We start from the raw sequence: 24,626 nt of genomic DNA, 5'->3' as shown, positions 1-24,626 counted from the left end.
TAAAAATTCCCTTAAAAATAAAATTTCTTAAGAAATTAAGGAGGCATGACTGCCAATAGCTGTCACTTAGTGAGATTATTACATGTGACTGGCGTTTTCTGATTTTCATAGAAGTTTAAAAGGTTTAGTTATTATTGCCTGCATTTTACAAAAGTAGCCAAAGTCAAAGAAGTCAAAACAGATGATTGATGATAATAGTTGTCACTTGGTGAGATTATTACATGTGACTGATGTTTTCTGATTTTCATAGAAGGTTAAAAGGTTTAGTTAATAGTGCCTGCATTTTACAAATGAAGTAACCAGAAGTCAAAGAATGAACAACCCAGGAGAGCTCACATAGTCAGGTACTGGTGAATCTTAGTCTTTTTGCCTTGAAAGTGGGTGTGTCAGCCAGCTCAGCTCTGAGCAAGGCCTTCGATTCTCTTGAAAATTGCCCTTCAGTGATGCTTGTGACTAGCTCTGACCTTGTATGACTTTTTTTTGTTTTGTTTTCCTTTCTATGTTGCATTTATTTCTTGGTAGGAACCCAGAATGGTGAATCACTAGGTTCAGTAACTGATGTGGCTGGTAGATTGTAGGCTCATGTGAATATGAAGATACTGATTTGTGAATATGTCTTCTAGCTGAAGATTTTCTACTTGGCTTTCTTTTACTTACATATTTTGTATGAGTTTCATGTATTTGTAATTACTGGCTAAGGATTCCCTTTGTGAATTGCTACAGTTTTAACCCATCACCCCAGCATGGCTTTCAACCTCTTATTTATGAAGTCTGTACACCTTGGATTCTCCTGTGGGTTTGGGTGATGTCAGGTCTGGAATCGACTCTTAGCACCGTCTGTAGATTGTTTATCACCATTAGCTCTCATTATTTTAAATGGTACCCACCCACCTTATACTCTGTAACCACATGTTGCTAAGGCTGCTCTGGAGATAATATCTGGTAGTCTACCCCTACACCTCTTTTTTATTTCATTCATAAATGTTTTCTAACTGTAGCTCAGACAGTATGAGAGAAAATATCTATTAAAAAAGAACCTCTTGGTGGGGCGAGTCTGTAAAAAAAAATCTCTTAAAACTTGGAAGTATTGTTCCTGACCCAAAGCTTTGAAATGAAACCTCACCGTGTGTTTAACATACATTAGTTTGTAAATACAGAGTTTCACTAATTGCATTTATGGCTCATAGCAAAACTATCTGTTATGTCTTGTTACTTTGAGGGAGGAAAAAATGAGATAATTGTGTGTGTGTTTGTGTGTGTGTGTCTGTGTGTATGTGTGTGTGTGTGTGGTGTGTGTGTGTGTGGTGTGTGTGTTAAAAAGCTGAATGCAGAGAAGAGTGTGGTACATAGTGTAAATTGTTTCTAATTATGTGACTTTGTGTTGATTAATTAGTGCTCTCCAAACCTTTTCTGATGGAAGCAAATGATCACTCTTTCTTTTACTGTGGTACTCTCCTGAAGTTGGGTACGCCAACCTTAAAGGAAACAGTCTGGAATGTCTCCTTGTGTAAAGCAATAAATAATTTACTGTCCCTTTTTTCTCTTCTTATTTGAATGGAGAAAAGGCACCAAAAATGTTTGATTATACAGAATCACTCTCTAATCATAAGATTTCTGCTTTGCCTTTCAAATGAAAATTTTGTTATATTCTTTTTCTTAAAAGTTTTATTTATTTGTATTTTAATTTTATGTGTATGAGTGTTTTGCCTCCATGTATGTAAGTGTACCATAAGCATGCCTGGTGCCTGCAGCACTCAGAAGAAAGAGTGAGATTCCCTGGAAATGGAGTTAGGGACAGTTAGCCATATGGGTCCTGGAAACTGAACCTGGAAGAGCAATAAGTTCTCATAACCACTGAGCCCCTTGTGTATTGTTAAGAATGGTTTTATTAGTTAAGGCCAATGTGTTTCTAGCAGAAGTCAGTGAATGGTTTTCTAAAGGAAAAGTAATAGTCTTTCCATTTTGCTTTATGGTAAATTGTTCAGAAACAGTCCATAACAACAAACCTTATATTTTCATCAGGGAAGACATGCCCCTCTATAACAACAACAACAACAACAACAACAAAACACAACAAAACCAACTGCAAAAATAGTGATTCATAAAATAATGCAATGTCAGTCCAGGAAGCCACCCAGCCCAGCCCATTAGTTCAATTGCATCATTTTACTGATGAACAGGAGGCCTAGGGTCAAACTGTGGCTGGTGTCAGTGGTTGGAGTTAAGCTGGCTTTTTCTGACCCCTATTTTGATACTATTTCTCCAGTATTTTGCCCAAGTGTTTATGAGAAAGAAAGGGGTTCTTCTCCCTTTCCTAACAGATACTTGCTACCTTGAGTAGTATTGGGGCTGGGGTTTAAAATATTTTATTAATTTTTATTTTATGCATATGAGTGTATTGCCTACATGTAGGTAAGTGCATCCGTGTCCTGCAATGCCCGCGGAGGACAGAAGAGGGCATCAGATCCCCTGGAACTGGAGTTAACGGACAGTTGTTAGCTGTCATGTGGGTGCTGGGGTTCAAGCTCAGGACTTCTGCAAGAACAACCAGTGTTCTTAACCACTGAGCCATCTCTCCAGCCCCTGGGGCCTAGGTTTAAAAATAATACTTCCTGGAGAAGGGGATTTATTTCTTCTGTTATCTTTAGTGGGTTTAAGTTGTTTTCAGTGATAGAAAATTTGGGGATGCTTCTGAGTGTGTGTGGTCATAAGAGTCACTTAAAGGGAAGTTTCTTGTTATGAGAAATTTGTGTGAGCATTGGTTCCTCAGTTTGTAAGCTAGTTATAATTCTTTTTCTTTTCAGTTTGTCAAGCAAAATTATACTAAGATTCCTTGATGATTATGCCGGGGTCTTGAGAGCATTTATCCCTCCTGACTTTTTTAAAAATATATATATATTTTTTTTATTTTATGTGTATGACTATTGCCTATATGTATGTAAGTACACCCACATTGTGCAATGCCTGCAGAGGTCAGAACAGGGCATCCGATCAGCTGGAACTGGAGTTAGGACAGTTGTTAACCATTACGTAGGTGATAGGACTCGAATTCGGGTCTTCTGCAAAAGCAACAGTGCTCTTAACCACTAAGCCATCTCTCCAGCCCCTGCCTTTTTTTTTTTTTTTTTTTTTTTTTTTTTTAATTTTGGTGCTAATGAGTGATCCCAGAACCTCACAAATGCTCAGTATACTCTGTCCTGAGCTTCATCACCAGCCTCTTCTTTCCTAGTTTTTAAGCCTGGTAGAATTCAGGGTTTACTTTCTATATTGATTAGCAGGGGAGAGAATAATGGGATTTAAATACTACTAAGGAAGGCTCAGAGTTGATGGTTAAGATCATGGGCTCTGGAGTTCACATTTCTTGTTATTGAATGGCCTTGGGATGGTTATTTTACCACAGTAAGTCTCAGTTTCCCTGCTAGGAAAGGGAGATTGAACATGTGGTTTTGCATTGAGAGCATTTGTTCCATTTTAGCAGCTCTGTTTCTGCTGGTTTGGGTCCTGCTGTTGTTCCTGTGATTCCCAATCCAAGTTTTCCAGACCTACCTTGGGAGAGAAGAAGGAAATATGAATTCTGTTTATAAATTATAGCAAGAGGAAAGGTTGGAAAGAGGGACTCCCTTACTGGGGAACTGAAGGTGTCTTATCTTTGAAAAGATTCTATCTGAGTGAATTGATGGCAATTTGAGTCTTACTGCTGTTAGCTGTTGGGCCTGACCTCTTCTGCCTCTTCATACAAGCCTTATCATCTCATAATGGGACTGGTGCACACTCAGCTTTCAATGTGATTTCTGTAGGAGAGGGACCCAAGGACTCAACCACAGAATTTACCTCCAGATAAGAAGCAGAGGAAGCTGAGGGAGTTGCTCATTGACCCAGTGCATGCTGGGACTTCCCTTTAGCAGGCTGTTAATCTCTCTTTCACAGTGTTGATACCAAGTGGAGTATGGAAGGGAAAGTCAATTCAAAGGGCAGCTGCCAGGGAAGAGGGGAATGATTAATAAAGTATGTTTTAACTGTTTGAACCTAGTTAATTGTTGAGTTACAGTGTTGAGTGAATTCCCTCCTTTCTGCCACTGCTCTAAGGGAAATCTTGAAACTGACTACATACCTGTCATGTATGCACTTGCCTCTAGCCTGCATGTGTTCATAGGCTAAAAATGAAATCCGCTTACGACTCTTACCTGGAGGACTTTTATAGGTTTTAAAGAAAATACGAGTGGAAGAGAGCTAGGACTTGCTTTTATTGGCTTCAATTGTAATCCAGAAGCCATCTTCACCTGCACATATACTTGCTCAAGTCCTGGGGTGTGTGCTTGCTTATTTTGATCAGGTATATATCCTGATCAAATACCCCTGGCATTATAGGATATTAGGGAGCTATACTGGCACTCATTGTAGATAGATTGAGGCATTACCCCTCCCCCCCCCCGTGATACTTAAAGGGGGAAATTCCAGGATTGGAGCATGTTTCTAAATTATGGAACATAGGCTAGAGAGATGGCTGAATGCCTAAGAGCACTGGCTGTTCTTGCAGAGAACCTGGGGTGGGTTCCAAGCATCCACATAGCAGCTAACAACCATCCTTAACTGCAGTTCCGGGGGATCCAATACCCTCTTCTGACCTCTGTGGGCATTGCACGACCTGGGTGCACTTACATTTATGCAGGCAAAACACTCATACACATAAAATATAAATAATAAATAAAATATTAAAAAATAAATTATGTAACATAATTCATAGTGAAAGATTTAACTTTTCTGTCTTCTGAGCATTGCATTCTAAAATAATTACAACTATTCCTTTCTATCTTTATGCTCATTTCTCTAGCTACTTTATAAAATATCAGCATGTAATTTGTTTTCTGATGGCTTCAATAGTTTATGAATGTTGTTACTGAGCTAATAATATTCCTAACTTTATGTTTTTCAGGGATATCAGTATGAACAATATTACTCAGTTACCAGAAGATGCATTTAAGAACTTTCCCTTTCTGGAGGAGCTGTAAGTATTACTCTGAACAATACTGATGTGTTTTTTGTGTTCTTTGGAAGCTTCTCCAGTGGAGATAGCTTAATATTTTCTGTTTGAGAAATTCTGATAGCTTAGATTCAGTGAGCTTTGTGCAGAGGAAGTCATGTTTTGGGGGCTGGGAGGAACAAACTTGCCTTTTAAACAGTATAATTACTGAAGTTATTTTTGGAAGCCAGAACTAAAAACTGCTACTTCCATAGGAACTTTCTTTCTTTCTTTCTTTCTTTCTTTCTTTCTTTCTTTCTTTCTTTCTTTCTTTCTTTCTTTCTTTTTGGCTGCAATTATTATAACCATGAATGTTGCAGTGACACAGTTAATTACAATGTGATCCTGAGATAACATGGCTCCTGCATAATTACCATTGTTGCCAAAGAAGTTGCTGTATGGGTAACAGTTACAAACCAGGAGAAATAGCACAAGGTGTTCCAAGGTCATGATCTAACAGATGCCTTTGACAGTAAGCAAGCAGCAAGCAGGAAACTGATAATAGATCTCCTTGGCCATCCTTACAGATGACCTTTGAGGAGTAAAACACAGGATACCCACCCACTAAGTCTCCTAGCACACCTTTAAAAATGTTTCTGTTCTTTGGGGCTGGAGAGATGTCTCAGTTAAGAGCACTGACTGCTCTTGGAGAGGACCTAGGTTTGGTTCCCAGCACCCACTCGGTGGCTGACAATCATCTGAAACTCCAGTTCCAGGGGATCTGACACCCTCTTCTGGTCTATGACCAAGGCACGCATGTGGTGCACTTATATACATGCAGGCAAAACACTCATACACATAAAATTTAAAAAAAAAACATATATTTTTAGAAAGACTATTTCTGTTCTTGTCAATTGCATTGTGGACAATTTTTTATACATTTTAACATCTCCTTTAGTTGTGTTTTCCACATGCTTTTAAAGTCCATAATGAAAATGTGCACCTTTTGTTTTCCAAAGAATTGGAAACTATACATTATACTTTTGGAATCTTGGTGGCAAGTAAAATCAGATTTGAGTCAAGTTAATATAAGCCCAAGCTAGTAGATTATGTGGTATGTGATGGTAAGGGGACAGTTTGATACTAAGAGCATCAGAGATACAGCCCTGAAGGAATCTAATTTTACATTATGGACTATGTCCTGCACTCCAGCTATTGTGAATTATAGACAAGTCAGTGAGCCTCCTCCAAGCTCAGCCCCTCCCTCACAAAGCAAAGTAGGAATCAAATAAGGCACAACGATTGTGTTCTTAGCTTATTGAAATAGCAGTTAAGGATTTAATGAAATTAAGGGAAAATTTTTCTTCCCACACTACTTAGTTGAATCTAAGGCTCCCACAGCAGAAACTAAACAGAGATTATTGGTCACAAGTTTTTGAACTGGGTCAGATTACTCAACCTCTCTCTATAATGTGAATAATAATAATTCCTCATTTGTAGTATTCTGGTGAATACAGAATGAAAATGTTAAATGTTTAGGATGGTACATGATACAGTGTTCTATAAATGCTAACTCGTATTTTACTATTTTAAAAGTGTATAAGGACAAAAATGTTGACTTTGGGTAAAAGGATTAAAGGATGATGTATTTATGTTTTCTGCCTCTTCATATAATGAATACTAATTTTTTAAAGAATAATGCTATTTGTAGTCAAAAATTTAAATTGCGTTTAAAAGGAATTATTGCATTTGAAGTCTCTATCTTTATCCCTGTAATCCAGCTTCAAGGCACTTTTCTGCTTTCAGGTTTTTTTTTTTTTTTTTTTTTTTTGGTCATATGTAGTTTTAGACTTTAGGATTAGTAGCTCTTTACAGAAGTAATTATGTAATGAAAGGATATTAACAAGTGATTGTTCAGTCAGTGTGTCATCACTATGAGATGTATCAGATAGGAAATGGAGAAGTTTTCTTTCCTTTTTTCCTCTTGGGGAGTGACCATCTTTGTTGATGCCCGTGGTTGCCAGTTACGCTTTAAAGGATTTTGCAGTGGGGACCTGACTAATCTACTTTGTGAAATTTCACATGTTGGATTTCTTAAAATCTCAAATGACCAAGTGTATGTGAACCTCATGTGACTGAGACTTTTAACTGGAACCAAACTGTTTGATTGCTAGTTCTTTGTAGTTAGGTCATGTTCTCTCTATATTCTGCTGTCACACTAGTGAAGTCCATCAAATCAAGGTGATACACCCACTCCAAAAACTTTATGGGATTTCAAAAATAAACTCTAGAGTTGAAAGTTATTTACAAAGAATATTTCAAAGTAGTCTTTAATACTCTGGCAATACTTTAAGCATTCAAAAGAGTTTATTTTCCATATTATTATAAGCATGGTAAATAGCCTAATTTTTGCTTTATGAAATAATGCAGTTGACTTTGACATTCTGAAATGATCTGATCTTGACTGTTGTAATATTTCATAAACAACAGCATGACCATTTGTTCAGAAGTCATCTGGAAGTGATTTAAGAGTGATTGTGAAGCTGAGTGCCCTAAGTAGAAATGAGTGACTTGCCCAGGGTTTTTTCCACATTAGTTAATGAGGTGTTCCTTACAACATATGACTGAGATTGGCCAAATTTCATATAGGGATCTGGAATGCTTGAAATATGGAGTGGATTCACTTCCCAACAATATGTAAGAAATGTTTATAGATATTTATACATTTGTTTATTCTTTCAACAAGCACTGAATCCTGCTCCTTGCCAGTTCCTGTGGTGAATGCTAGGAATACAGACACAAGCATAGTCTTGACAGGAGTTGACAGTCTCCCTAGAGTTATGTTGTCTAATACCATACCAACCAGCAGCAGGTGCCTATTTAAATTTAAACAAAAAATAATATTAAAGAAAATTGAAGTTTTAGCTCTTTGGCTGAACTAGCCACATTGCATAGCTGTTTTATTTTTTGTAGTGCCAGTGATCAAACCAATGGCTTCATATATGCTCTACAGATGTTTTGCCCTGAGCCATATCTCCATCCCTGAACTATATTTCAGTAGCTATAGTTAGTAACTGCCATATAAGCACAGACGTAGATCATTTCCAGCATTGCAGAAGATCCTCTTGGGCAAAGTTGATCTAATCTCTGGGAGAGATGAAGCTAACAGTTTGTGCATTGTGCTGAAGGAGTGTGTGTAGTGTGAGTAGAAGTCTAAAGCACTAGATTTATTTGAGACTGTAGGATGCGACAGAAGCTTCCCTGAATCACTTCCACTGAACTTTGTAGGATGTAGGAATTTGCCAGATGAAGACAGGCAGTAAGGGTTCCCTATAAGAACTTCCTGGAATGTGGAGAGGTATGAAGGTAGGAACTTCAGACGTACTGGGATTTGTAAGTGACCTGTTGTGACAGGATTGAAAGTGAATCTAAAGACATTGCTCAGATGATGCTGGTTCGTGGAGTTCTTTGAGCCAAGTTAAGGGGTTTAAGTACTTACTGAAGGAGTTTCCTTTGACAGGTTCATCATGAGGAGATTAGAATTTTTCCTTTCAATGAATGGGTGCCAGTTATTAAGGCTAGGGACACCGGTAGCCAATTTACTTGGGGCCTAAAGAATTCAATTTTATAAAGATAAAATGGTTAATAGAATGCATATAAAGCCTTACAATGTGCATAAGTCCTTTCTCATAGCTTCAAGAAAAGTTAAAGTTTTATAGCTTATAAAAATTATTAGCCAGTGATATCCCCTCTCTTCTTTTTCTTTAAATAGAAAGCCCCATGGATTCTGGCCTCCATATATGCAAAATTCTCAAGCCTTAGAAAGTCTCTTGAGTTTTACACCTCAGTTTCCTAGTCTCTGAAATCACAGTCCTCATAGCACTATTAAAGGGGATGTTGGATAACATATAAAAGTGTCCTTGTGAGTTAAGAAATTTCACTATGACTTTCTTTTTCTTGAAAGATTTGGAGAATAGGCAGTTTTGCTTGAGGAAAGGAATTTGAGTAGTGACAGACAAGCATTGGTAAATCTGTTAGCAATGTTCAAGGAAAAACAGGATTTTGGGAGAAACATTCATTTAGCAATGACAGGATATACTACATGATACTATCTACACAGCCACAGATGTTTTCGGTTCCCTTTAGACTTGTCAAGGCATTGGTAGCCATTTGGGGAATGGCTGCAATTCAGAGTTGTGAAAACAATTTAGTTCGAAACAGCAAGAAGAATACCAACTACTTTTCCATAGACTGTCACTGAAAAAAAATCTCTGGAGATATTATTGGGATGTGGCAACAGCAGTGGAAGCCAGTGCTAGCAGGGACACTCAGTTATTATTGAATGCACTCTATGACTAAGAGAATTCCATCATTTCCAAACACTTTCTCTCTGAAGACTTCATGATTCTAAACTGAAGCCTAGGACTTTGAGTACCAGTTCAAGATTACTTGTCATTTTGTTTCATCTGTTCTAAATGAAGCCACAACTTTGTAGAAGGGGACAAGTGAATATCTGGAACTGGGACAGGTAATTAAATATGAAGTATTTGATCACTGCAAGATTTTACCTTTCTGAAACATCCATGTTCTTGTCTGTAATACATGAAACTATGTTCCATCTCCTCAGAGGAGCCTTGTGAGTGCTAAGTAAGTACTGCAGTAAGTTTTAAGCTCTTAAGAGGCTCCCAATCAATGTTGGCTGTCACTATTGTTTCTCTTTTACCCTACAATAATTTTCTTTTACCAGGCTTGAATAATTGTAACTATTTTTACTAGTTGGTTCATATATAAACTATGAAAAAATAGTTTGAGAAGTTTGAAATGAATTATTGTCAAATAAATGCATCTGGTTGTTCAGAGGTGCAGAAAGTAACTGATTACTGTTCCCTTCTACTATTGCACGTAGAAAGATTGTGTTTGTTTCTAAACTGCATTTGTCTCCACATTTACTCCCTTGATGAAGCCTTCCAGACAAGCTCCACTGGCTGCAATAATTACCAAGATAAAGCAAAATAGTGTGTCAGTCTCCTGGTGACATACTAAGTAGCATTCTCTTCCCTTTTGTCCCCTCTGGAAGGAGGATTTGGTAGTGAAGACCACCACTTCTCCAGCTGTACAGTCAGCCCCAGTAGCCCCTTTACCTGTCTGACTCTTATCATTTCCTGAAATGGGTCACTTGGGGAGCTCTCAGATTAGAAAGTAATGGTTAGACGAGAGAAATGGGAAGGGAGCTTGTATTAATTGGAACCTAACAGTGTTAGATAGGCCCTTTTAGAATGTTATTTTCATGGTTTTGTTTTTATTTAACTTATAAAACCCTTTAAGCCAAATTTATTCTCATTTTAGTGAGGAGGTTGTTTTTCTGCACAAAAGTACCTTGCCTAGGGTATCAGAGCTCATTAGTAATAGGGCTTCTATCAGTCCTAGGACTGAATGAACTCCTGTAAAAGTGGGGAAATTGAGGAAAGACTTACTTATACTAGACCATTCATTAATTCATCAAAATATTTTCAGCTAAAGCACTCTGTTCAGTGCTGAATTAAATAAGATTCTTGCCTTTAAGGGAGAGGAACAGTGTACTCTAGTTATGAGAGTTCAAAGGAAAAGGGAAATTACATCTAGCAAGAAAGATTAAAGAAGACCTCATCAAAGAGTTGGCATTTCTGGAGAGCCTTGAGAAATGGTAGGAGTTATTCATGAGGAGATATGTAAAGGAGCTCAAGCAGAGAAAGAGAAACAGACTGAGATGGGCAGTAAAAAATGTTAGGGTTGATTGTAGAAAAGAAACCTAGAAACAGATTTGGAGCTAAGGGATTCTTGGGTCACTGTTAAATTTTATTGAGCCAGGTGATAAGTTGATCAGATAGGACTCTCAATAAATGTAACTTCATAGCAGAGAGCTTGGAATTGAAAGAGGTCAGGGAGATGAATGAAGGAGCTAACTGTAAGAGTGAACAAGAATCTGAATTAGGGCAGATGAAAGGCAGTGAGAGGGAGGAAGGAACCTGTATGAAAGATGTTAGGGGGAAACAGGATCAAGGGGATATCTCAGCTGGAGTGACGTCAATAATACTTAATTTTAGGGTTACCAGGAGTTTAATGGTGATTTAACAGAAGTAGAGATAATGTGGAAAAAGAAGTTGCTCCAGAAATGAAAATACCAAATTCCATTTCAAATGAGCATGTTGAGTTCATATAGGAAAATAGGAAGGGCCATCAGAAAATATTGGACTCCAGAATAGAGATGCATAGGCATAGATTTGTAGAATAAAATACTGTGGGCATAGATTTGAGAGTCCTTTATTTTGAGGTGATTGCTGGAAACAAATTGAAAAGGCTTGCCAAGGAAGAGAGGGCAGAAGAAAAGGGAAGAAAGCCAAAGACAACTCCTTGGGAAATGCTTGAATCAAGGTGTGGGAAGAAGACAAGTGCCAAGGTGAGGAGTAGGGCAGACTCTTCCCAGGGGCTGTGGAGGAAGAGGTTTCTACAGTGAAAGGAGGGATAGCATTAGCATGCTAGAGAGAGATGCCTATGGCCAGATACTGAAAAAAGATTTTTGGCTGCTTTAAGTATCTTTAAAATTGTTTCAGTTCGGTGGTGACTTGAGGCAGGGGGGTGTTCCATTAAGAAAGGCACTTGGGGGCCACTAGTAGGTGGATTCTGGGTTTTGGAGCATGAATACAGCTTGCAGTGTGGCCTGCATGTGACAAGAATGCAGTGGGTTTAGGAGACAAGCACAGCCGAGGCATGGTAGAGGTCACGTTGCTTCATGGAGAACAGAAAGGTCTAAGGGTGTAGCTGTTTCAGGTGATACTGGATCCTGAGGCTTAAAGATTATGAGATTTTTCTCATGCTCTGTATTTCTTAATTCTGGTTTTTTACTTTTGTGGGGTTTTTTTTTTTTTTTTTTGGTCCTTTCTTGTAAATTTCTTGCCTCATATGAGGGAAACTATAACCTTCTGAGGTGGTGCCATGTGTATCAGTGCATCTTAAGATCCCACACGAATGTCTGAAGTTGCTGCTTTTAGCAGAGACCTTGGCAGTCTTGCCTTTCTTGCCTTTCTTGCCTATTCTGAAACCATTCATTTTATTAGGATGGTAAGGTCTAACCTGGTTCATCCCTAATAGAACTACTTAGACTGAGAAGTGGTCCCCAAAGCAAGCAGAAGAGAGGAGGAAGGAAGAAATGAACAAAGGTTTCCTCCTTATTCACAGAAAGAGCTGAACTGTGGCTGTTCTCACTTCTTACAGTGCATTTACACAGGATTGTATTTGGAAGGTCATCTCTTCTAATGTAGCCTCATTTAGGAAGAAACCTTTCTTTCCCAGACTCTCCAGTACTGACCAGGGCCACAGTTCTGCCCTGAAACCAGTTATTATAATGGGACCAGCATGATGGATTTAGGCCAGTTGTTATTATTCATGGATTTATATGAAGGAGGAGATAGGGGACCAAACTTGGGTTCTGCCAAAAGGGGTAACTGAGTAGTTGTAGGCAGCCGGCAAGGCCTGCCTCAGTTTCCTTTTGTGTTATTCACATCTTACCCATTCTATACAGTCCAATTTGAGCTCTTTTTGCTTTATAAAGCTTTCCCTGCCTTCCTTTTCCAAACCTCTCTGGCATTCTCTCTGCTCCTCACGACTTAGCGCCAGCTTATGTGCCTTGCTATTCTGTGCTCCAGGTAAGTCAGTATGTACTTGTGTACTCTGACTTTGCTCTAAGGGGAGGTTACCTCTTGTCATACTTCCATATGACCTGGAGAGACAGTAACCACATTTTAAAATTTATTGGCTTTTATTCTCATATTATTGTATATGTGTGATATGAATGTGTGAGTGTGGGTATGTGTGTCGTGACTTGTGTGTAGAGGTCAGAGAACAACTCTTGGGAGTCAGTTCTCTCCTTCAACCATAGGATCTGGGGACTAAAGGCAAGTCATCAGGCTTGGTGGTAAGTACCTTTACTCACCGGGCCATCTTGCCATATTTTTAAACTTAAGATTAAGGGAGAGTTTAAGGCAAAGGATTTCTTCTCATTTTGAATGTATTGCTATAAGAAACTTGGTCAGAATATGTAAAAACTAAATTCTGTTTAAATTTATGATTAGTGGATTGTTCCTACTTAATTGAGATGCCCCCTGAGAATACCAGTGCTTGCTGTACCTGTGGTGCTTGGTTCCCGGTAGAAGCTCAGTAAATATTTATTGATCACTGTTAGCTATACATTGTTCTAAAGCTATATTATTTACTCAAATGGGTGGATAGTGTATGTACTTATTGCCCAGAGGTTAATAGTTAGGTTGTTAGGCTAATTTTTCCCAGAAATCATGACCATTGCCAGGATTCTTACAGATAGACCTTCAAAATAGTCTTCTATGAGTTACTCTGAAGAATGGGAAACATAAAAGGCCAATTTGGTGCAGGTAGAACTTAAATTTTTTTAAGCCACATAAAGTTCTTCAATATGTGGAAGAGTTCTGGTTGTCCTACATACCAAGTTTTAACAGGGTCATAATTGCTTTTTGTTATGCATTATTTCTTTCACTTTTAGCTTTTGTGCTTTTCTTTTTTAAATTTATTATTTTTATTTTATGTGTATGAGTGTATTGCCTGCATGTATGTGAGCATGCCCATGTTGTGTAATGCCACGGAGGTCAGAAGAGGGCATCAGACTCCCCTGGAATGGTTTGTAGCCACCATGTGGTGCTGGGAATTGAACCCTGGTCCTCTGCAGATGGCTGTTAACTGCTGAGCCATCTCTCCAGCCCTGCTTTTGTGCTTTTCAATGTGTGTGAGTGTGTGTATGACAATTTCCCTCCTCTTGCAAAGGCAAACTACTTTAAAGACACTATAAATTTTTCTATAAATGCATGTATGTTCATAAAACATTCAATTTTTGCACATACATGCTTTTAATAACAGGGTGTCATTGTGTAACTGTGTAATCCAAAGTGGCCTCAAACTTGTAATTCTCTTGCCTCAGCCTCCAAGCACTGGGTGGCAGGTGCACAACATCCAGCTTTTGTATTTACTTTCATAGGCGTTGGATGAAGATATAAAAGTCTTCACCAATATGTGAAAAAACAGGATCATAAGGCTGGAGATGTAGTTCAGCATGCCCAGCCCCGAGTTTGAGTCCCAGCATGGGAATAGGCAGTAGTGGATGTGGGGAAAGAAGAACAAAAGGAGCAATAGGGAAATAACCAAGACATGGTTAATGGACTTAGGACTGTTTTCATCAAATGAGGTTTAACCCTGATAGAAGAAGGTCCAAAGGAAACTAGAAAGAATGTTGTTTAATTATTTTTTATTCACTAAGGAAGTAACCTTGTCTTGTGGTTCTGTTAAAGTCAGTAGTAAACACCAAACAGAAGTGTTCTGTTATAAGGATTTACATTATTTATTTGCATTATTGTATTTCTAGGATCTGCATTATTAGCTATATTGTAGGACATTAGGCTAGACAGGTAAGAACTAAAAGTTCACCTTCTCCATTTTAAAATGTTTATTTATTTTGTGTGTGAGTGTTTTGCCTCCATTTATGTAAGTGTACCTGTGTCAAGCAATGCCCACAGAGGCCAGAAGAGGTATAGGATCCCCTGGAACTAGAGTTTCAAAGGGTTGTTACCTGCCATGTAGGTGCTAGGAACTGAACCCAAATGTTTTGCAAGAGCAGCCAGTGCTCTTAACCACTGAGCCATCTCTCCAGCCCCTCTCCATTTTTTTATAAAAAGAAGAGTGAGTGATATAAGCTTCCAAGGTGCATTTCACAAGACCGTGTTAAGGACCAATGTAATAGGATAATGAAAATGAAAGGGCCAAACCAGTCTTTATCTTTTTATTGTCTACACTGATACCAATAGATGGGAACCAGCAGACCTTTTAGGTAATTATTTTTTACAGAAGCCAGCATAGTTCTGAGAACATAGTCAGACCTTCATATAAAAATTAATATATGGCTTATGATTTACAATAGAAGTATGTATTATCATGTTTTATGCTCTTTAAAACAGTTGCTAACATTTTAGATCTTATTGATTTCAAGTAATATTTACAAGAATGCCAATAACCTCCTGTCAGGTGCTTTCTTGTGGCATACTTTCTTGACCAGTTCAGTCTCGAACTAGAACTGTATTTCTAAAGGAAGTGTGGCAGGTTCGATGGCTTAGCATGTTATACTCTGTAAGCAGCATGACTGGCACTGGAGATCCATCCACTTGAGGGAATTCAGTAGAGCAGAATTCAGGAGAGTAGCCTGGAAGTGTTTGAGTGTGATCTATATTTCCCTGTGTGTGGCTTCAAAGATAGTGTAGAAAGAAACAGTGAAAGAAGAGAACACATTGCTGAGGGGCAGAAAATTTTTGATTAGAGAGAAGGGTGGCACTTAGGTACTTTTCCCTGAGGACTTGACAGCAGCACAATGCCAGAATGAAGGTTAGGGACTGGATGGGAAGGTATGTGACCTACTGCTCAACCTCACCATGATGTGAGAGGAGCTGTCACTTGTAAAGTTGTCTTGTGTTGCTTCCCGCCCCTCTTCCACAGTTGCCGTGGTCTCCCTCTGCCTTCTTCACCCCATGTCTCCTCACAACAGCTGCTGGAGGCACCTAAGCCCTTATCTACCCTCCCCCCAGTTCAGTAAATGTCTAGTCAGAATGCAGGTTGTAGTCTTTACTCTGCTAGTTCTTGACTGGAATTCCAGCCACAGCGAACTTGATGTAATGAGCCAAATCCAAGCATGTCTCACAGTAATAACACTAATTGGTTTATTCTGAGTTTCACATTTGCCTCTCTCATTTCTTTCAATTCCTTCCTAAGTGAAGAAATCCCATTCTTGTGTGCATTCCATGAAGTCATCAACCCCTCTGAAGGAGATTTCCTCCTGAAATGTGGCCTGCTCATTCACACCCACCATTGACCAGTTCCCATGTTTAACCTGTGCTGTTTTTTGTTTTCTTCCTACTGACAGATGGAAGTTTTATGTAGTATATTCACTAAGAGTAGAAGTTGTAATTAAATTCTTGCTTCCCCTTTAAGGAGCTCCTAATATGAATTCATGGTGCTTATGAATAATAAAGGCACACAAAATAGATTTGTAGACATTCACACGGCACCCCTTGTATCCTATTCCCTGGAATGGCTACACATGCACTGGTGACCAGAAGTCTAGGGGACTGAGGTTCCCTTCCCATCTACTCTTGCTTCAGCTCTTTGCTTTCCTTTGGGGTTCTCATAGCAAGCAGAGTAAATGGGCCTGGCGTGAGGTAGACTGTGCTACCATTGAAGTGGAGTGGGACTTGTTCGGTTCTGCATGATCATGCCCACAGTATAGTGAGTTGATACTGTTGACCTGTGAACTGGTCTTTGAGAATTGAAGTTCCTCTTCAGCCTGTCCTTGAGGACGTACACTTGCAGCATAGATTGAGAGAGATGGTTGTTGCCCAGACATTTGCTACTTTAAAATCTAGCCTAGGACACCTTTCCTGTTAAGAGTGGGAAGGAAAGTGAAGGAGTAAAAATGGAGCGGGAGAAATGTGCAGAAAAGGAAAGGTATTCAGGAAGCTCTCCCATTTTTTTTAAAGTAGCAGTATTACATTCTTTCTTAAATATTTTTTATTTATTATTTTTATTTTACGTGTATGTGTGTATTGCCTGCGCTTAGGTAAGTGCATCCATGTCATGCAGTGCCCACAGAGGACAGAAGAGGCTGTCAGATCCCCTGGAACTGGAGTTACAGACAGTTGTTAGCTGCCGTGTGGATACTGGGATTCGAACCCTGGTCTTCTGCAAGAACAACTAGTGTTCTTAACTGCTGAGCCATCTGTCCAGCCCTACATTCTTTTTTTAACTAGTTTTTTATTTTATTATTTTTATTTTATGTGTATGCGTGTATTGCCTGCATGTAGGTAAGTGCACCCCTGTCGTGCAATGCCCATGGAGGACAGAAGAAGTCATCAGATCCCCTGGAACTGGAGTTAAGGACAGTTGTTAACTGCCATGTGGGTGCTGGGATTTGAATCTGGGTCTTCTGCAAGAACAGCCAGTGTTCTTAACCACTGAGCCATCTCTCCAGCCCGGTATTACATTCTTAAATCCAGAATCTTGTTTGGGGGCTTAGTTGGGGCATTACAGCATATTCAAGTGTCTGCTGTATGCAAGGTCTCATGCAACAGAATACAAAATGAATGTAACCTAGTCTGTACTCATAGGGGACAAAATGTCATAGAGGATGGGAGAAGTGAGTAAAGCAAACTAAGATGCACCCAGTGTGGAAGTCTTACTTAAGGTGCCTGTGGCATCAAAGAAAGGTGATGGTTTCAAATCAGTGGTATATTGAACTCAGGCAGTCAGCAAGGTTTCAGTTGGCAGAAGCTGGAGTACAGGGGTATTTCAGGTGAAGGAAAAGCAGTGATGAATGTGGAGAGTCAGAAGTGGAGAAAGGCTGGTGTGTTTGGACATGAAACAGTCAATGCTAAATTGTAGGAGACAAGAAGCATAGGATTAAGGTGGGAGGGAGAGAGTTATGCTAAGGTCCAACACATTCAGCAGGGGAAAATGAGCCTTTGAGAAAATTTTCAGAGTTGAAGATTTAGATCTCTGTATTATAATTAAGTGGGTTGAGGCAGGAGTTGTGTGGAAGTTTGTGGCGGTGATCCAGATGAAAAATAGGCAGCCTAAACTCAGACAAGAGCAGAAAAACTAGGAGCAAAGGGCTTGAAGGCTTGCAGAGTGGTTCTCACATATCGGGAGATAGAAGTTACTAGGGTGCACAGCTGAAAGATTTGATGCCTGGGGACATCAAAATGTCTACATGGGTTTCAGAGAATTGTGCACATCCACGTTCTCACCTTGAAGGTATTTTTTTCTAATTAGCAGCCATTGAGGAATATGGTAATTAAAAGATATTTTCATGGGATAGAAAAATTACAAATATGGTTTAGCAAATTGAAGGTTTTCTGAGAGCAGCAACCTGGTCCTCAGGTAACTCTCAAGTAAGATAACAATTATCCATGGCACAGAGGTGCAAACCCAGGTGTGGAATGGGAAATAGCAGGCCCTTACTGGTTCTAATTCTTCAGCCCCGGGGTCAGCTGCTTCTTTTTTTCTTGAAAGTTGCTTAAACAAACAAAATGCACAGAAGACTGCTCTAAAAAACTGTGCAGAGTCCCAGTACAGGTCCCTCTGCATGGGCATTCAGGCATCCCTTCCCTGTCCCTCTTCTGTGGACATCTTGGCTGTGGGTAGCAGGTACTGTTGGTCTGCAGTTCAGAGCTCCTCATGCACAGGCACAGCTTTGTTAGTTTGGGGCTGCTGGGTGAGAGCTATTGACACTCAAACAGAACTATTAGCTTGCCCAGGTCCACGATGCTCCACCTCTCCTCTCTGGGAATGATTTCCTAATCTTTTGGTGACACCACAGAAGCATCTCAGGTCAGGAGCAAGTTGATAAACACTGCACCCAGCCAGGCAAGCACTGGAATGCTGGCACCTCCACCTCGTAGAGGTGTGACTTTGTTAAGTCACCTAACCTCTTGGGTACTTAAGAAGCAGGGTTGTTGTGAGGTGATTAAGATAGAAGAACATCTGCATCCCATTGGTTACTACCCTTGCTCCTACCATAGGACCATAGGGGTTTGTCTCCTAAGGATTTGGAGACTTCGCCCTAAGTCTTTCATTTATTCATTTTGCTCCTTTCTGGATCTGAGCTTTTAGATGTGCTACAAGTGCTGGTTTATAAAACTGCAAACCGAGCAAACTGTGAAAAGGCTCTGGAGGGTGTGACTGTTGAGGCTGTGGAATACATCACTCGTTAACAGCACTGCAGCTTGCTAAACTTTCATAGATGCATTCCTGAAGGCTGCACATGATATGTTTACTCTCCTAAGAAACAAAGTCATCAAAGTAGTGTGTCCTCTTGTACAGCATTATCACCATCCGCTGTGTACTAGTGGTGTTTATTTCATTTCTCTAGACAGTGGCTTATGTTTCAGGATAAGCCTCATGCACAGAGCTCATTGTGTCATTTCTATTAATGATAAGCAGAGGATAAAGGGGATGCTTTTTGAAGCCAGGTTACTTTAATATCCCCATAGTTTTTAAAGAGGCAGAGATTTGGGGAAAAGAAGCAAATATTTTGACTAATGTGGTTAAACAGTCTTTTTTATTGACAGGTTAAGATAATCAGGTGTTCTGTGTTTTGCCACTTCCTTGGTTATTTTATATTCTTTTTCATGAATCTAGCACAGTATGCTAAATTCCTCAAGGAAGGGCCACAGATAAAAATTAATATTAGAGACAAAGGAATAAGGATTCTGGAAAGGCTCAGTGTGTTTATAGTATTTCTTTTTTGGCAGATGCTAGCTTTTAACCCTGGTTTTAAAGACAGATGGGAGAAACAGTATTATATGGAGGTCCTGGAGGAAAGATGGCTACTGCCTCTTAAGGCCCTTATGGTGCAGTTGGAGCTTTGAAAATGTGGCCTTTTAAATACTGTGTTATAATTGTGAACACCATTAGTTGACTTTAACGAGAGCTTGAGTGTAGCAGTCCTCTTTGGCATTGCTGTGAGCTTGCACCAGGGTCTTGGGAAGCCCTGCATTGGCATATTGGCAAAGAACATCTCTGCTCTTTTTTCCTTTATGTTGCCTGTGGTAGCGATCCAACCCAAGGCCTTGCCTCTCATAGGCAAGTGCTCAACTGCTCAGGAACTTCTGAGAAAGTTTATAGCTAGTGATTCCTAGCCAAGCCATTTCTACCTAACTGTGCGGCACTACTGAGGTGGTAATGGAAGTGTGAGATATGTAACTGTGTTCTGATAAGTATTTGTACTTGGCCAGTGAGACAACTGTGCAGGAAACAACCAGCAAAACGTAGCTTGTGACCACATTTAATTTTGCCCTAGAATTATATGTCAGGTACTTGTAAAAAATGAAATCATCTGGCTGGAAAGATGGCTCAGTGGTTAAGAGCACTAGCCGCGCTTGCAGAGAATCTGGGTCTGGTTCCCAGCACCTACTTGGCGGCTAACAACTGTTTGTAACTCTAGTTCCCAGGGATCTGATGCCCTCTCTGGCCTCCACAGTCATTACATGCATGTGTAATGACTAAAATGCACGCAGGCAAAGCATTCGTACACGTACACTAAAAATAACTAAATAAGTAAATGTTTAAATGAAATTTTCAAGAAAAGTAGCATTGCCCTTGAGCACTGAAGGAGTAGAAATGCGGCTGCAATGAAGCATTTAATCATTTGATGATGTAAAGTGAAGCTGCCTAGAACCAAGGGGAGGGACAGCTTTTTTTTTTTTTTTTTTTTTTTTTTTTGGTCTTTTTGAGACAGGGTCTCCCTGTAGCTCCAGCTGGCCTGGAACTCACGATGTAGACCAGGCTGCCCTGGAACTCACAGAGATCACCTGCCTCTACCTCTCGAGTGCTGGGATTAAAGGCATACAGCACCATGCCCCAGCTATTCAATTTTTCTTTAATACAGGCAATTATTTAGAAGACATAGCTCAAGTTTTTCTAACGTTTGCAAAGTAAGTAAAGTTTTCGTCACTTAGGAGGCGGCTTGCTGGCTCCTCTGCTCAGATATCTTTAGACCTGGTCTTCATTTTAGATGACATTGATAAGGCTGATGGGACAGTGTAAGGTGTTGTGAGACTCAGATTTTGAGAGGCCTGAGAAGCCTTGTAGGTGTATAGAATAGAGCTCAGGTTCAGGCAGAAGGTGGAGGCAGACACGCCCGGTGTTAAGCATGTGGTGCCGACTGACAGTCCAGCATCACCCCTTGCTCTGGAGGAAATCATCATACTCACCTTTGGGATTTCTGAGTTTATTTCTCTGCAGGTCTTCATTATATATGTCTGTTGTGGGTTAGGAGTCAGGTTTTCTAAGGCTGTTTGCATTTTAAGTAGTACAAAACCTTAGAAGAAAATAATACTTTTAATAGTTGAATTTCAGACCTTCCTGACTGAACTGTAGGGCTAGTAAAGGAATTTTTCCTGTGTTCCTAAAATCAAAGTAAGTACAACAGATTAAAGAAAGGGAAAAGGATGTTGAACATTTGCAGTTAGTAGGAGCCAGAACTTGATGGTGAATGAATAAGTTGAAGAGTAAGACTTGTGGACATAGTTCTTACAGAGTGAATAGAAAGGACAGTGGACATTGTTTTGCTTATTTTTGAGACAGGGTCTCACTGTGTATTTCAGGATGACTTTGAACTTGTGATTGTCCTGCCTTGGCCTCCTGAGTGCCTCCAAGTCTGCCTGGAAATAAACCTTTTTATAGGAGGACTTAATTATAAATTTTGATTTATAAATTTTAAAAAATTGATAATTGATAAGCCAGGTATGGTATTACATACCTTTAATCCCACCACTTGGTAGGCAGAGGCAAGTAAATCTCTGTGAGTTCAAGGCCAGCCTGGTCACATAGTGAGTTTCAGGCTAGCTGGGGCTACATAGGGAGACTCTGTCTAAAAAAATTAACTGAAACTAAATTTCAGATAGGAATTTTTAAAGGAAGATTTTATGTGGTTCCAAGACTCAGAGAGAACATTTAAAAAAATCAGTTACAGAATCCATCTGCTTGAAGGACTAACCTTGGCAGAGCCCAGAAGCAGAGAGAGTCCTGTGCTGGATCATAGAGACACAGAGCTGTCATCTAACTCTACATGCTTACAGTTTTCCAGGCCACCTGTTCGCAGGTGATTTATATGAGCTGCTTGTTTCCTGCTTTCTCCCTCTGATGCTTCTGAACTGTATGCCTGAGGATATGGGAGAAAAATTGGGGCACATGAATTGTGTGCTCAGCTGTCTTACGAAAGGACACAAAGAATTCATATCCTTTACATCACTCTTACCCCCACTTAAACCTGCCATTTCAAAATTTCCTTAGGAGAACATTTCTTTAAAAGTATATTGTATATACCTTTATTTTAAAGTTAGGTTTCCAACAATACTTACTTTTTTACTGGAATATGGTGTCCTGGGTTTTTGCAGAGATAACAGGCTGACTTCCCTCCTGAAAGCATTCTTCCTTGACAGACTGGTTTGCTCTGCTCTGTGTAAACACTCCTGCCTGCTGACTAGTAGTCTGTATTTATGAGGCCCTTGGAAAACACTGCAAGCTGCAGAGTGACCATGAATAGAAAACTTAATTTGGCTTAATGTGTTTTGGCTTGCTTGACCTCACCAGAATAAAAATGTGCCTGCTTAAATTATTATATTGGAAGTTTAAAAAAATTCTTCCACTTAATTCATTGGAAGAGTCATGGGATCATTTTTAGCAAAGGTTTAAGTCCATGTTTAATACCAGATAGTCTTAAGAAATGTTTAGCTGAGAGCTTTAATAGCAGATTAGGTTACTGTGGGTTCTGAATTTTAAGTCTGAATTACTATTTTTTTTCCTCTTGCTACTTTTTTTTTCTAGACAACTGGCTGGCAACGACCTTTCTTTTATCCACCCAAAAGCTTTGTCTGGGTTGAAAGAACTCAAAGTCCTGTAAGTAATGCAATTTTAGAGTTTCACAGCTGGCTGTGTATTTTCTTTCTGCATAGTCAACATGCTTGGAGCTAGGTTAAGCACAGTTTCTTTTAGTTCAGGATTAAAAGATTTAAGGAGTGGCCAATGGGTAGTGGAGGAGGCTAGAGGTTGATCTGGGCAAACTTAGGTCTAGATAACAAGAGTTAAAACTAAATAATAAGTATTCTGATCTCCAAACATTACAGTTAAATGTTGAGTTTTTTGTGTAGCTATACATTGAATCAAAACCATATTTAAGTTTTATTGGTAGTATTTCATTTATACTTACTTTATAGCTACAAGAATTTTTGAATTAGGCAGCTCTAAAGGCATAAATGTTTAAGTGCTTCAAATGTTAAAAAAACATTTTAAAGCTAATGGAAATGAGTTGCCCTTGATTTAGATAGACAGCAAAGGATCAGGAAAGAAATTCCTGGCCATAGGAACTTGGAGGTTGACAGACCAAGAAACAGGTGAACCAACCGTCCCTACTTCTCCCTGGGGATAGCCACCAGGCCTCTCTAGTTCAGTGTGCTAGGTGGTCCCGTTATCAGTTCCACTCTGTGGCTATGATTCATACCAATCAGTCATTTTGTTCGCGTGACAGGAGTGGCTTTAGGTAAAACAGAACGATTTTTTTTCAGTGGAGACCTATGTTTCTGTTCTCCAGGTCCTGCTCTTAGATGGTTACAGACTTAATTTCTGCACTCGCCCCACAGATATTGAAGATGTTGCTGCTACTCCCAAGAGCCCAAAGTCTCCTCTCCTGACAAAATTGGCTTTATCTAACACCCACAGTTCTGGGCTCTGCTTTCTTCCAACTTGAAAAGGCATTAGAAATTCTAACGAGTTTACTTATTAGACATCCGAAATAATTTGTTATACTTTCAAGTTAACATCAGTACTTAGACTGATGAACATTAACTAGAGTGCCTTAATTCCCAGCAATGAAACAACCCCTCGAAATGTGTATTACTGAACAGCTCTATGTTAAGAGATGGCTTGGGATGGCAGCATACATTTCTAGATTTAAAACAAGTGCTTCTTGATTTTTAAACATTTTCTTGCCTTGGATACTTTCCACTCCCATCCCACCCCACCCTGCTTTCGATGCCACTGAAGATTAATTTAGAAAGAAATGACTCAGTTATCTTCTGGGGGGGGGGGTGACAATTGCTTATTAATCACTAATAAAAAATTTCCTTCCAGAACGCTCCAGAATAATCAGTTGAAAACAGTACCCAGTGAAGCCATTCATGGACTGAGTGCTTTGCAGTCTTTGTAAGTAACTTTTTGGTCTTTTGCATGCTGGAATTATTAGAAAGCCACTCTGGCTGCTAAATGAGTAAGGAATTAGAATCCTAAGAACAGGGGTGATTTATCCTCTTAACTGGGATGAAAATGGGGATGGCTAGTTGCTGTTATCAAAATATCCCTAGGCCAGGGAGAAGATGGTGGTTCAATTTACGTTTTCTTGTCTCAGAGGCTAGCTTCCATCAATTTATGCATGGCTGGTGATCACACCTGCTTGGAACTAGAGTTAAACTAGTGTGCAGATCTAGCATCATGTACCCTAACAGCTACAAAGAAGCTCCTGTTTCAGGCAGAAATAACTGGAATAAATTGAGTGTAATGCCTTACCCGTGAATCCTAAATACATATTGAGGATCACTTCATTGCCTAAGCTGCCTTCTTCCCAGGTTTTTCGTTTTTGATAAAAGCGTCTGTATGTGGCATATCCAAGGCTTCTTCTTGGTTTTTACCATGCAGAGTCATTAACTTTGAAAGCTTTTTCAAATAGCACTTCATTTATTTTTTACAATCATTATATACAAAGAACTCTTTTTATATGAATTCTAAGTGCATGCCTTACATTGGAGTTCATGGTAGGTAATGAGCAAATGGCTGTAGGGAGAATTTTAAGTAACTTGCTTAGCATCACATAGCTAGTAAAGGCACAGTGGGGATTCAAAACTAGACAAACCTGTTTCAGAATCGTAATTAATCTGAATTTCTTAGCTGCGGTTCTAGTAGTCAGCATGAGGCAAATGTGAGAATAAAAATACATACTAATAAAACACACATTGTGAAAGTTAAACTTTAAATGGTATCTATCATAAACAAGGAGTATCCAGATTTAATT

The 24,626-nt window shown here is 39.4% G+C and overlaps 1 protein-coding gene across 1 annotated transcript in view; it reads left to right on the top strand.

The window, feature by feature from the left end:
- Lgr4 (leucine rich repeat containing G protein-coupled receptor 4) overlaps positions 1-24,626 on the top strand; it is a 103,166-nt gene that overhangs the window by 52,336 nt on the left and 26,204 nt on the right. The window contains exons 2-4 of the mRNA XM_008851112.3: positions 4,934-5,005; positions 22,391-22,462; positions 23,693-23,764. Of these exons, the coding sequence (XP_008849334.1) occupies positions 4,934-5,005; positions 22,391-22,462; positions 23,693-23,764 (216 nt within the window). The remainder of the gene's footprint in view (positions 1-4,933; positions 5,006-22,390; positions 22,463-23,692; positions 23,765-24,626) is intronic.

Source organism: Nannospalax galili, unplaced genomic scaffold (genome assembly GCF_000622305.1).
Source record: "Nannospalax galili isolate Female #2095 unplaced genomic scaffold, S.galili_v1.0 scaffold11, whole genome shotgun sequence".
In the NCBI taxonomy this organism is placed as follows: Eukaryota; Metazoa; Chordata; class Mammalia; order Rodentia; family Spalacidae; genus Nannospalax; species Nannospalax galili.
Note: the sequence above shows the minus strand (reverse complement) of the source record. Positions and strands in the feature narration are given on the sequence as shown.